The sequence below is a fragment of the Homalodisca vitripennis genome, chromosome 2 (genome assembly GCF_021130785.1).
Source record: "Homalodisca vitripennis isolate AUS2020 chromosome 2, UT_GWSS_2.1, whole genome shotgun sequence".
In the NCBI taxonomy this organism is placed as follows: domain Eukaryota; kingdom Metazoa; phylum Arthropoda; class Insecta; order Hemiptera; family Cicadellidae; genus Homalodisca; species Homalodisca vitripennis.
Window position 1 is genome coordinate 226,932,544 of NC_060208.1, and position 14,029 is coordinate 226,946,572.

At 29.5% G+C, this 14,029-nt stretch overlaps 1 protein-coding gene across 1 annotated transcript; it reads left to right on the plus strand.

The window, feature by feature from the left end:
* The first annotated feature begins 2,413 nt into the window (after positions 1-2,413).
* Positions 2,414-5,089, plus strand: LOC124355462. Its single transcript, XM_046806609.1, has 3 exons — positions 2,414-2,541; positions 3,563-3,663; positions 4,602-5,089. The coding sequence occupies exons 1-3, from the start codon at positions 2,430-2,432 to the stop codon at positions 4,968-4,970; spliced, it is 582 nt and encodes a 193-aa protein (XP_046662565.1). The 5' UTR covers positions 2,414-2,429; the 3' UTR covers positions 4,971-5,089.
* Positions 5,090-14,029: the final 8,940 nt, after the last annotated feature.

Sequence of the window (14,029 nt, forward strand, 5' to 3'; positions counted from 1 at the left end):
CACAAGAGTCAAGGCTGAACTGGTAGTTGAACTGTAAACTACAGTTAGCGCTCAGAGTAAATTAATTTATTTGCGGAGATAACAGTCTTGGAGATTTACAACTTTCTTGATTTAACGTTGAAAATAAATAGGTTAAAGTTTTAAAACTATTGGCACTTTTATTTTGGTTTCATTAGCAATGTTACATTTTTATAATGAAAATGCATATAGTTTTTTTATATGAACACTTCAATAATAAAAATTACTACAATAATAAAATGCAATTCAACCATTTAAGACGAATTCTTTCTAGAATTTTGGGCCACTTATGCCTAAATTTTAAAAGAAACACAAAAATTAACAATAACAACATAAATTCCTTTTTACTGCAACTAAGTGTTTCTCTATAAGTTACCAATGTATAATTTAAAGTGTGATATTAAGTAATTCTGTAATTTATTTTCAAATCAATGAGAAACAAGCCACACACACTGAATAAATTCGTGATAAATTACCTCGCGTTAGGAATTATATGAAAAATACAACAATTAAATTAAGAAAAAATTACGTATACCATCATTATTAAAAATAGCTCGTGCAATGGCAAAATATTACTAAGTATTTATGATCATCTTGTGATGAGCACAGATAATTCAATAAACAGCTTTAAAAAAACCCTGTAAATAACCAAATGTAAAGTATTACATAAAACATAAGTCATAATAAGGATTTAGTTTAAATCCCTCCTAGTTTAAATTTAGTTCATTCTTATGTATTAGGAAAAACTCTATTATGATTATGTATTAAATTTTGTCATTTTAAAATAGATTGCAGGATCTGTGGACTGTATATTATTACTAAAACTAAGTAATAAGTTAGTAAGCGTACTTCTATGAATGATGGTATACATGTTGTTAACATGACTTTCGTTACGGTTAAATTAACTTAATGGGCAACCTTATATAACTTGTAAAGCTAATTACACTGAATATTATAATTAATTACCTATTTTGGAAAAGTATTTTGCTAAATTATTTTCAAAAGTTCATCTAAATAAGAAAAATACAAAGTAAGTTAAGATTGACCATATTTGTACAATAAATATTTTTTTATACAAGAATACAATATTTGCGGCTACAAATGCTTATACTGTGGTTGACTTTGTAATAAAAAAAAATAAGTACACTATTTTTATTTTATTCCTAACCATATACACATATCACAGAATATACATGAAAAACTTTGTTATACATGTCTCGTATATTGTGTATACTAAACTCTGGGTTTGAGTTCTGAAACACTTAATACAAACCCTGCGAGGGTCTAGGGCTGTTACCCAGTAGTTCGAAGGGACGTTATATTTTCAGATCTGTAAAGAGAAATAAATTAAGGACAGAACAATTAGAAAAATAAGAAGAGAATAGAAACAGTTGAAAAAACTTATCGTACTGGGTAATGATAAAGTTTTTTGAATGCAAAACAGAATGCTATTATTGTTTTAACCTACTTATATCTCCATATATGTATTTGTTTAAACAGTAATGTTTTCTTGATGAATATGGCCCTTGTTCTTATAGTAACATATTGTAGCTATGACATAGATAAAATAAAAGCATTTTTATGCTAAATAACACAGTCGTCTCTTTGAAACTCTAGCATAAAAGACAAGCATAATGTAAGGTAAAATTCTTCAAAAGATTTGAAATTCATTTTTACAAACTGACGTATTTAGAGGACCACTTGTTCTTCAAGTTTTACATTTTTACCATGTATTTTATGTATATATTTGTTGTTATATCCATAAGGGATGTATTATATTAATTGGATTCATAGTCAGAATTATCCAAGAAATAAAAATACATTTTAAGTTGTACTCGTATTACTATATATAACTAAAAATGTGGTGAAAATACACTACACGTTTTATTCTAACAAATCTTCATAAATGTTAAAAGGCTTCATTTTATAAGTTCTTCAAAATATCCATACAGTAAATTTTAGGAATATTCAGTTTCAAATCCTCTATGGAATTGCTAATAATGAGAAAAAAATTTTTTTATTAGATAGAATGAACAGGTTTAATATTTTAAATGTTTCCACTACTCCCGAAATATAATTACAAATTAAAAAAGATTATGAAATCGAGCATATTTTAATACAATATACCCTTCATAACTTTACGTGAATCAGCGTTTTAATTGTGATTTTGAGTCCAGAGTTGTAGCAGACAGTTTATATTAAAAATAAACAAAAATACAGTCTTTGACATATTGAATAACTCTTACATGACTATGTGAATAAAAGGAAACGTGCACTGCTATTAAACGTTAATACAAAAGAACACATAGCATAAGTAACTTATTACTGCTAAATGTAGTGAGTAGACTAGCCGTTCTGAGAACTGGTATCTTGTGACCTGCGAGACCAGTGTGAAATACTCGCAGCTGTAAATGCACGGTTTTCCTGGTGCAAAACCACATATAAACAAACGACGGCTCCCTCTTCTTCAGAATACTAGTTGGTTCTTCATCCGTATACATCTTACGTATCGACTCTTTATTTGTGAGTATTCCTAAACGTATTTGTTAGTTCTTTCACACATAAATTTCACTTTTGACTTTGCTCAAATTTATCAAAAAAATAAAACATTATTTACTAAATACATCTGTCCAATTATTAACGCTCGCAAGACTTACTCACTAATTTGTATGTAGTAAAAAGACAATGGTATAATAAATATTACCTTTTGCATTAGCAATATCGTACCTGAAAAAGTTGAGTACGCGTCAATAAAAAGCTTGCTTTCGTATGTATTTGTTTATTTACAATAACAAACAGGTCACATAGTTGTGTATGGGTTAAGTATTATAAACAGAAATATCTGCACAAATAAACTAGTTCTTCACATTTAAAAAGGATTAGTTAAAAAATTATGGTGGAAATATGCGTAACATTTCTGTTGTACAAGGTATATTGTGATTGTCTATATATTTACTAGTTAGGCTCTGTAATTAGCTTTTTCATAACAAAGAAATATCAAATGTAGAGTAACACCTATGTATAGATTGATTCGTTTTAATAAATTGATATTGTAAAATATAGTGATTTTTCAATCTAGTGGCCTTTTTGACTTTAATTTAATATTTGTTTTAATTGTACACTTTGTAAAATGTTTTGGTAGTTGCTTATTTGACGTCTAGCACTTTGATTGCTTGTGGTTTGGCCTTATCTTTAAGATCAAATTACCTTCTTTGACAAAACTGTTCTTATAAAACCTCTGTTCATAGAGTTGAAAAAACTAAAATTTAATAAATATATTTATATTGGTATTTAATAAATAATACCAAAATTACCCCAAGTATCTCAATTCAACTCAACATACGCGTATGCAGTATTGGTGAAGACTTTCAATCTCGTCCAAAATATTTATCTCTGTTTTAAATTATTAATTTCCTTTATTCTTACTTTGTTCTTATTTTTTGGCGTTCCATAATAATAAGAAATCACTTTTCTGTGTTGCATATGATTTACTGAATACATTCTTTTTGTAATTTTTTAATTACAACTGGTTATTCATTTACAGCAGTTGCCATGGAGACATCAAAACTAATCATACTTGGGCTACTAATTGTGGTGCCGTCAATCCTGGCCGATTGCATACCTGGTCCACCACCTGACTGCAGGGTAATTCATTTAATTTATCTTTGTATATTTTATTAGGTTTTAGTGTCAGATATTTATAGTAAATCTATTTCGAGTACCATTATCTTACATGAAAAATCATTTTTTTTGTAAATAATTTATTTCTCAAAACCTTTTGTTATTCAAATATATATCTACAAATATTTACAAACAGAAACTGTACTTAACATGATTATTCTGATTAATGAGAATGTATTTCATTTATTTAAACAATATATCAATAACTTATATTGTATATTGTATATAATATATTATATAACTTATAAAGGTATATCAATAACTTTGTATATACCATAATTTATCGGATAATATTGGATTTAGTGGATTGTACATTTAATTATCAAATTAGATAAATTGAAAGCTATAAATACTATAACAAGCAAATGAACTTTAACAGAGAGTATAAAAATATATACAATTTAAAAATTATAAATAAAGCCAAAGCTGGTATTTTGGAAAGATTTAAAAGATAATTAATTTTTGTTTTAATTATATCAGACGATTAAATTGTTCTACTAACATTGTTTTTACACTACGAGCGTCATACTTATGTGTAATCTTATACTACCATCACAAAATACTGCTATAAGATATTTCATTAAAAGCGAATCCTTAAAGGCTATAGGTTTTTGTTGATTAAGATATTGTAAATGTTAATACACACTAGATTAAATAATTGCTTGATATGTAAATATACTAGGTTCATAGTTATGTATTAGTTGTTCGTGGACTAAAATATTATAGCCTAGTAATTAAAAAAAAAATATTTATAAATGGGAACATGTTTAAAAGTGACAGTGATAATTAAAAATGTGTGTAATTATAAGGGGTTTCTTGACGATTGCGATGCAATGTTGAATTGTAAAAAAAAAATGCAATAAAAGATGATTTGATTTGATTTGATTTGTGTAATTTGTCAGTGGCACATTGGAATTGATAGTGTGAGACCTCGAGGCTCTGTTGTCCACGGTCACGCCAACATCCCGATACATCAGAGCCCCTCTAGCAGCTCACATGCTCAAGTCCACGGGTCGAGGGTGTTCGGAGGACCGCAGAACGGAGCGCAGACTGTCGGCGGTAAACTGAACTACCAACACAGTAACGGTCTGCACGGCAGTGTGGGAGCTACACACACAAGAGGGGTGGGCAACTCCTTCAGTGGCACTGTAGGGACCAGCGGGAAGTTGGGGCCTGGCACTTACACGGTAGGGGGTGGAGTTAACACACTACCTGGGTCTAGTAAGGTACAAGGACAGGTTGGAGCCACCTACTCTGTACCCTTACCGTAAAGGTTCATTATATATTGTGATTTATATTTAAATTGGTTCATAACAATTTCCTGAAAATTAGGTTAATTTATGAATGATGTTATTCTACATTAGAATAAATAAATTATTGTAAACAAAAATGTGATTCTTTAAAACCCCTTTTGAAGTTTCCTTTGTCCTGAACTAGAGTAAGGTTCGATCATGCTGTTGTATTTCTCATTAAATTATTTAAGTAGTTTGAGATTTTTTAAACTATTTTCTATTATGTATGTATTATTATAGATTCTAACTATGATATATGTTCAAATTTAATTTGATAATAAACAATTGATTGCCATAAAGTATTAAGTAAACGTGCATTGGTGAAAACCACAGTAACTAGAAATTTAAACATAAAGTTTTGATATTCTCTACATGGTATTTTATATTTATGATTAAATGTGTTAATTAGCACAATTTAGAAATATGGGACCCTAGGTAAATGTCAACTGCCTAGAAGCCTACTCACAAATCAATATACTATGAGAAATGTTTTTGTGTTTTCTAAGTGAATTTGTAATCCCATGTGCCCTTGTTTTTTCAAGAAACAGAAATGCTTGAATGTAACTTACGATTTTACCAATAAGATTACATATGGTGTCGACTTTAACAAAATTTGTTTCCCCATACCACCACTGGGGTCTCTGAAAGTCTTAATTTTTATTGTATAAATTTAACTTTGAAATTTCATATAGTACTCGCTATTTCTCTAACGGATTTGAGTGTAGCATGAAACTATAAGAATTTTTGTTCTAGTTATTATTATCATATGAAGGGTACACGGGAAAAAGGGGCTCATTTCAAGCAGCAATACACGAGAAAAAGGGACATTGCCTTTCCTTGCCTGTTACACGGGAAAAAGAGGCTCATTGCAGAGTCTTCTCTCACCTGGTGGTGACAATTTGTACTACTCCCTATAGTTTTCTGTCACATAACCTTTTATGTTCTTGTAATCCAGTGCTTTTTTACTTACTTATAGTGTTGTGTAGTTTAAAAATATGGAGGGAAATGAAGCTAGTGATGACGAGGTGGTAAAACAGTTTGGAAATGACAGCAAAAAAAAGAAAGTCTTTTGGAAGGATGAAGGAAGTGAGTAAGAAAATGAAAACTTATGAGTCATGAGCCAGGTCAAAATTGCCTTTGCCATCTAAAATGTTTTGAATTGGTCCCAAATGAAACAAGAATTGAAATACTTAAAAACTTCAACCTTCTCGAGAGCCATGACCTACAAAACTCTTATCTTTGTGGTCTAATTACTGTCCTTCCTATAAGCCGTCCTACAGAAAATGAAAATGCACGAGAATGTGAGGCAGTGTATAAATACAAAATTCGTGGTTTGATTGACGGCAAGATGAAAGAGCAAATTGTGTAAGAAGGCCTTTATTGCTATACATGACATTAGCAAAAAAAAGTAGAATACCTTGTCCGGTCGTTAAAACTTACTGGATTGTCACAAAAAGACAAACGCGGTAGTCATAATAATAGGCCTAATAAACTAACGGATGAAGAAGTAGACCGTGTAAAAACTCTTATATCATCTTTTAAAGGACGAAGCAGTCATTATGGATTACATGACTCATCTAAAGTATACTTATCTGAGGAGTTAAATGTTGCAAAAATGCACATGATGTTTCTAGAAAAAATTTTTTACATACAGTGAATCATATAAATCCTATAGAAAAATATTTCGTGAAAGCTTTAATATTTCTTTTGGATATCCTCGTACGGATACCTGTAGCATTTGTGACCAGTTTACTGTGACAACCAAAAAATTAGAATTAGAGTTAAAAAAATGCCCCTTGAATCTAAAAAATCAAATAATACAAAAGATATTAACAGATTGAAAATTGAGAATTATGTTCAAAAGCGTAAAGCCGAACAGTTCTATGCTAGGAAATATAAAAATATAAAGACCTGCAAGATTTAAAGAAGTTTCTTAGCCGATCTGCAGCTGAATACTTCGATAAACTACCACATGTGATTTGAGCATATGAGTTTTGATCTTAAAGAATACATGTTTATTCTTCTTTTTATTGTTTAGCTTTAAGTAGTTTTACATAAATAAAACAGCTGTGTTTCTTATCGTGTCATAATTATTGAGTGCATGTTATTTACCTGTATTTTCCTAAAACTGGGGAAAAGGGGGTCATTGTTAAAATGAGCCCTTTCTTCCCCTGAAATTTGTGTAGTTTAAACAATTTAATTAAAATATTAACTAAACACAGTGGATTTATAAATTTGTTTAACATTTTAATACATGATATTATTAACAAGATATTCAATAAATAATCAACTCATTTTTATATGTCAAAATAAAGATATTATACAAGATTTAGACAGAAAATCGTTGTTTCTGAAAAATTCACAAAATGTTGATGAGCCCCTTTTTCCCGTGTGCCCTTCATATGATAAACTGAATTCGCTAGGAGCACAGAAAATTTCAAAACCTCTTCTTTCAGTCGTTATAAAAAAAGACTTTTTTTACCATTTACGAACAAAAAAATTAACTCAGATTGCAATGTTTTTTTTTTTTTCAATTGAACGTTATAAAGTTGTTGAAATTTCCAAGTGATTCATTCTATTAAAAACAGTTCTGAAAACAGTAATTATTTTTGATGATTTAATTAAGGTTTTCAAAATGACTTCCATCTTCACAAATTCATGAGTGTTTGGTTCGTGGAATGTGAGTGGTTCGTACTAACCTGTTGTATTGATATTTTGTAAAATATTCATACGTTTATTACATATGCTTCATACATTGAATGACTTGAAATTATTATACCGATATTACCAGCTCAATAATTACTTCCAATATTTATACTTTACGCAACCTGGCATAGTTATGTTCCTTGAATATATTGAAAATATTCTACTTAGGCCTAATACATTAACACTTATCTTAGGGTTTACGATTCTGAACGCAAAATGAAGCTGTCTGAATCATCTACAAATCACGCCAATACAAAATTTATCTTAAAGCCTGAGAGTATCCTGGACTGGGTAATCTACGTAGGTTCTAGTTCTAGATGTTGTGTCGTGTTATAATAGTGAACGCAGAGTTACGTACTCTAGAACGTAGTACGTATTAGTACCGACCAGTGCAGCGACGCAACATCCGCCAATCCGAAACTAGAGGCCTGAACAACCATCGAATCACACTGCAATAAGAACTGTATTTGAATGACGCGTCTTCTGGAGTTTATGTTACTGTATTTCGCAAACGAAATCAATGAACCTTATTATTAAGCTTCCCTAGATCAGAATAGTCAATGACCCTAAACTATTTAAATTTCGTTGGAAAACTTCCTCTCGGGAATTTTACTCCGTTGATAAGCTTGCGAAAATCAATGACATTCAATAGCCATGCAAAGAAGATTATCCTCTGATAACTCTTTTCAAATCCAATGACATTCGGCAACTTTTGTCTTCATAATTACATGTTTTTACTCGATACCCGGTATTATTTATTTCCTACTACCCATATATTTTCCTAATTGTATATATTTTACATTATTGCTATAAATAGATTAGATTATAAACTGTTTAATCAAATAAAGGATTCCTATTACCTAATTCTCTAAAAATTGATAGTGTACCGTTAAAGTGAAAAGAGATTCTTTAGGTGGTTGTTATTGTGGAGAGTTGCATTATTATATTTTTAACTATTAATAACAAAACAACTTTAAAATTACATCTAACAGGTTGGTATAGCTGTGTGCTCTCCATATAGTCATAGTATGTACCGAAGAAACTAGCTCTTTGTGCATTCAGTGTGTATCTCTGTCTCTATCAACGCAACGTGACAGCTAGTCAAAAGGTGCAATTTTTTATAAATATTTCCACATAAAACTAGCAAAATAATTCATTCACATGCAGAAATTTGTATTATATATTATATATATATATATAATACATATTATACTATTATATTATACATATTATATATATGTATATTATTATATATATAGTTATATATATAATATATATAAAGTTCATCTGAAATAATAATACGGAAAAGTTTTTAAACGTGATTCCAGATGCAAGACAATCTATAGGCCTCGAATTGTCCTTCGAAAAATAAATAGGTACGCTTTAAAATGTTTAGTATTGAATATATTTTCAATATCAAATAAAACTAATACATTCTTACGATGTTTTTGAATGTCATAATATCATTCATTACCTTTTACTACTACATTACCTAAGTTATACTGAATTTTTTGCAGAATTAATATAATAATAATTACGCAGGTAAAGTACACCACTAGGTTATTGATTTTTAAATAACAAAGTAAGTCAGAGCAGTAATATATTGCGACGAAAACTTTTTTATTGTACAAAATAAATTGTATTCTAAAATAGTACTATTACTTGGTTGTTAGGATGGATGAATGAATGTATTATATAATATATGTATTAATAATACCCTTACAGCATGCCAATGTTGGGGCTAAATAGATTTTCTTATATTATAACGTAGAAACAGTTTATAAAATGCTGAAACATTTGTTTAAAATGTGACTCTCAGAAATAATAAAACCTCTTCTTGTAACACTTGAACAAATAACACTTCTTATAACAGTTCTTGACTAAATATTGTGAAGGGCAAAGTTTAATTTAATTAAAAAAAATATCAAACTTAAATATTTTTTATTTTTAGTTAAAAAATATGAAAAATGAAATATGTTTTGAAGTCTACTGCAAATAAAAAAGTGAGTTATAAGTTTTTTTTTTATATTGTAAACGCCCATTGTAAAGCAATGACGCAATCGTGATTTTATTCAAAAAATTGGTCTGAATGTATTTCAATAAAAAACTGATAATATAAGCAGGTAAATTACAAGTTTAATTACCTTCATTCACAATGGATGAAATTAAAAACACAGAGGGACGGGCATTATGACGGTGCAACGAGCCATACTCTCTGAGGCTGACTACAATCAAAGGTAACAAGCGCGTGTAGTGAACACTTATCCATTGCAAAGGGCATACAAAATTATGCACCAAACACAAAGTACATTGTTTTGAGGGGTGAGGCATTTGAAGCAAACTGCAGTGATAAGACGTACAACATTGATCTGACATGTTGTTTGTCCTATGTAGTAGATTAAAATATAATTATCCGTTCTGGGACTTGGGGCACACTGTTTGTTTCTACCAAGGAAATAATGTAGGAGTATGCTGAATCGGTACTATAACTTGAAATGAAACACTAAACATTTCTTCTGTATTTGTTTGCATATTAAAGTTTTCATGTTACTATAGCATTACATCATTATATATTTAAAATGCTTAATGATAAATGGTTAAAGGCTTCGACTTTAGAAATGTATTTACTGATCTCAAACAATTAAATTAGTCCATAATAAAGTTTAAGAAAATATTCTAGTAAAACCTAGAACAGGATATAAGTAAAAACTAAATAATAAGGAATTAAATAATTAGCTATTTAATGTTTACAGCTGTATTCTCGACTAAAACAGAAATGCCCTTTTAGTATCCTGCTTTTGATAGTAGATCCTATGGTTATAATATGTGCCAATTGCTTAAAAATGAAGCAGTGCAACAGTTGCCTCTTGAGAGCAATGTATTATTTATTGCAGACTTAAAATGTATTTTAATTTACCAATACAATCTGAATTGTATTCTGTAAAAACAATTACTTGATATATTTAATTTGCAGCACAGAAAATAAATAGTAGTTAAAAAATAAAGGTTAAATAATAATAGCGTAACGTCTTCAATATATGAAACAATCTATTAATTTTTTTTTTTTTTTTTTTTTTTTTTTTTTTTTTTTTTTTTTTATGATGATGGCATCTTCGATGTCGAAAGGCCTCGTGAAAAATACACAAATTATTGGATAATTGTGAGTTTTCTTTTGTGAAATAATAAAAAATTTATATTCCAATAAGAAGAGCTCCTCCTCCTTCATTGATCTATAAGTTATTTTCAGAAATTTAGCATTGACATTATTCCCTACAATAAAATGTAATCTGATATAAACGATTGTTTAAAACTCAAAGAAAGATTATGCCACAAGACTGATAAGATGATAACACAAAATAACACATGCTAGACTAAAGTACCTTACTGCAACTCCAAAATGGTTGTATAACTTATTTGACACATATAATTTTAACAGCTTATACATTTTCTATACAACTTAACTTGTACATGTTGTGATTACCATCAAACCTCTGGAATAAGTTTGAGATCGATATTACTCCTTTTATTGTTATTTTATTATCTTACTCTGCACTATGTAATACTAAATCTATATTGGTGACATAGATCTTCTTGTAATTTATATATGTACTTCTTGCGACATATCACATGAAACATAGAAGTGTCACTAGAACAGAGTTCAAAAACCTGTTACTTAGAAACTACCTTTTACTGCATATAAGGCAACACTAAAGGATATTGTTTAATTGTCCTTATTAACCTCAGTAAGTTATCTTTGATGGCTGTATATGTAAGTGTGATATATTACTACAGTTTTAAAACTGGGAAAAAACAATAATAAAGATTGCACTCAATTAATATATGTAGTCCATTTTCTGACTTTCTGCAGTTATTGCATCAGTATGTTGTTGTCTTCCATAGCTTCTCTTGGTCACTGAAAAATCGCATGGTAGTGTAGCATCTCACATTAGACACTTTTCCAAATCCTCATATCTGTGCGGTAAATAAACATTCTCTTACTTTTATTCTGTACTCCCAACTTATATATCATTCATCCCGTGCCTTTATTTTCTTCTATTTTCTCGTCTATTCCAAAAACACTCGTGTTGTTGTTTCTGCCCGCATCCAAATGGAATAACTCTGGTAATCACTTTTATGAAGTCTTGTGAAATAATACTGTACCGAATTATAGATAATAGAAGCTGCTTTCTCCAAAGGTCATTGATTTCTTCCCCTGATCCCCGCATTATATGCATCGATACATCGAATATAAACGATACATTTGATATCTATACAACGCAATCCAAGCTTTAGGTTTATTGCAACTGAAAGTTCAAATTTCATCGTTATTAACCTCAACCTATAAATACAGAATCACACACTCGTAATTTCCAAGAGATTCACTCCACATCTGGTACTACTTTTATATATTTCTCCTGTTTATAACAGTACATTCTATGACAAAGATATACAAAGCCTAGTTACAATATACTAGATTACAGAGGTTTATACGATTGGAAAAATCACTTAATAAAACCAGTAAACGAAAGACATTTCAGAGCTTTCAAATATGGTTGCCATTTCGAGAGGAAATCAAATTTTTCCGTAACTATTACAATTTGATCCTTCGTCAGTGTGGTCATTAAGTGTGCATCAAACAAACCAATTGCTTGGCAATCGGCAACAGTCCTGAATCAAACTTTGCCCATTGTCCTTAATAACGAGTCCTGTCTTAATCTTAACTACTATTCTGTTTATTTATTTATTTATTTTTATTTACATGCAACAATACAGGTTACACACCCAATTAGATTGTGCATGTTTAAATCAAGATGACATGCAATAATATTCACACATTCAAATAAATTCAATCCAGTCCAGTGTTCCACCAAAATAGTTCCATTGAATAGATAATTAAGCCTAAAGATAAATAACAAATACATATATATATATATATAGATATAATAACGTAACTATAATAAAATTATAAACAAAATAACAACAATAATAAATAATCATAAATATTAACAAAGTCAAGATAAGCCATAACAAAAAGAACGCGCGTGTGTGTGTGTGTGTGTGTGTGTGTGTGTGTGTGTGCGCGCGCGCGCGCGCGTGTGTGCGTTTTTAATCACGTATACACATCTTAATAAAAATATTGGTAGTGTAGTAATTTGTTAAATGTGTGTATGTAAGGTATTAGATAGTCTAGCTCAGTTTATATCCCTCTGACAAAGTCTTTTGTATTGATTAATACTATGTAAAAATATATCAACCTCCCCAGGCAAAGAATTATGCAATCTCATCATTGTATTCAAAGGTGATGAAAAATGTGCCATTGTACGAGAAAAATTAATGTGAAACAAATTTTGGGAACTATTATAAAATGATGGAGTGTAAAAATTAATTTTTGACAAGCAAAATGAATCCATTACTTCACCTCTCAGCAATTTAAAAAGAAAAAAGTAAATTCGCTAATTTTCTACGTTTTTGAAGACTTTCCATTTCAAAAATGCTTAAAAGTTGATTGTATAAAATAACGAAGGTAAAGAGACCAGTTTCTTTAAAATATAAATATCGTAAAAACCTTTTTTGTACCTTTACAATTAAATTAACGCGATTAGCAAAATAAGGATTCCATACTATATTGGCAAATTCTAAATTTGATCGGACAAGTGATATATACAATGTTTTTTAAGGTTGAAATTGAATGAAAATTTGAAGACTGTCTAATAATAAATCCCAAGTTTTTGTAGGCCTTATTTACAATAGATGAGATATGAGGATTGAAAGTTAAAGTAGGATATATATATATATTATATATATTTTCCAAAGTGTACATAGTAAATAGAAAAAAAATTTTCATACAAGTTTAGAACTTCAAACTGCTTTAGAGGCTTTGTAAGAAAACATTTCTCAACCAACTTTTCGTAATTGATATGATAAATTAACATTAAATATAAATTAATATAGTTTAATCCGTCAAATTTATAGATTTTCTGTTAAAATTCCTGGTACAGATAGAATCGATCCTAGCTTGTAGCTACAAAAGGTTTGGACCCACACAGTCGAAGAGGTTCAAGAGGTTGGAGTCTTCTAACGATTAAGAAATTTCAGAATTTATTATTTTCCATAAACTCTCCTGTAAATCATGGATTTACAGTTTTCACATAAAATTAAAAAGTTGCATGACTTAAAAAATAGAAGTTATCTCTATTTGTTATTTCCAGATTTGTTTGTTTTCTTGAGCGGTATTTCTAGACGTCCAAAATCATAAAAACTTTCTAAGGAATAATCTGTGACTTTTTAGTTTAAAAAGTGGAGCTAAAGCAGAAAATATGGTATGGACAGTG

Coding starts and splice junctions, on each gene's coding strand:
- LOC124355462 (XM_046806609.1), top strand. CDS start 2,430: ATGCACGGTTTTCCTGGTGCAAAACCACATATAAACAAACGACGGCTC. Junction 2,542..3,562: donor TACGTATCGACTCTTTATTT/GTGAGTATTCCT, acceptor ATTCATTTACAG/CAGTTGCCATGGAGACATCA. Junction 3,664..4,601: donor GTCCACCACCTGACTGCAGG/GTAATTCATTTA, acceptor GTAATTTGTCAG/TGGCACATTGGAATTGATAG.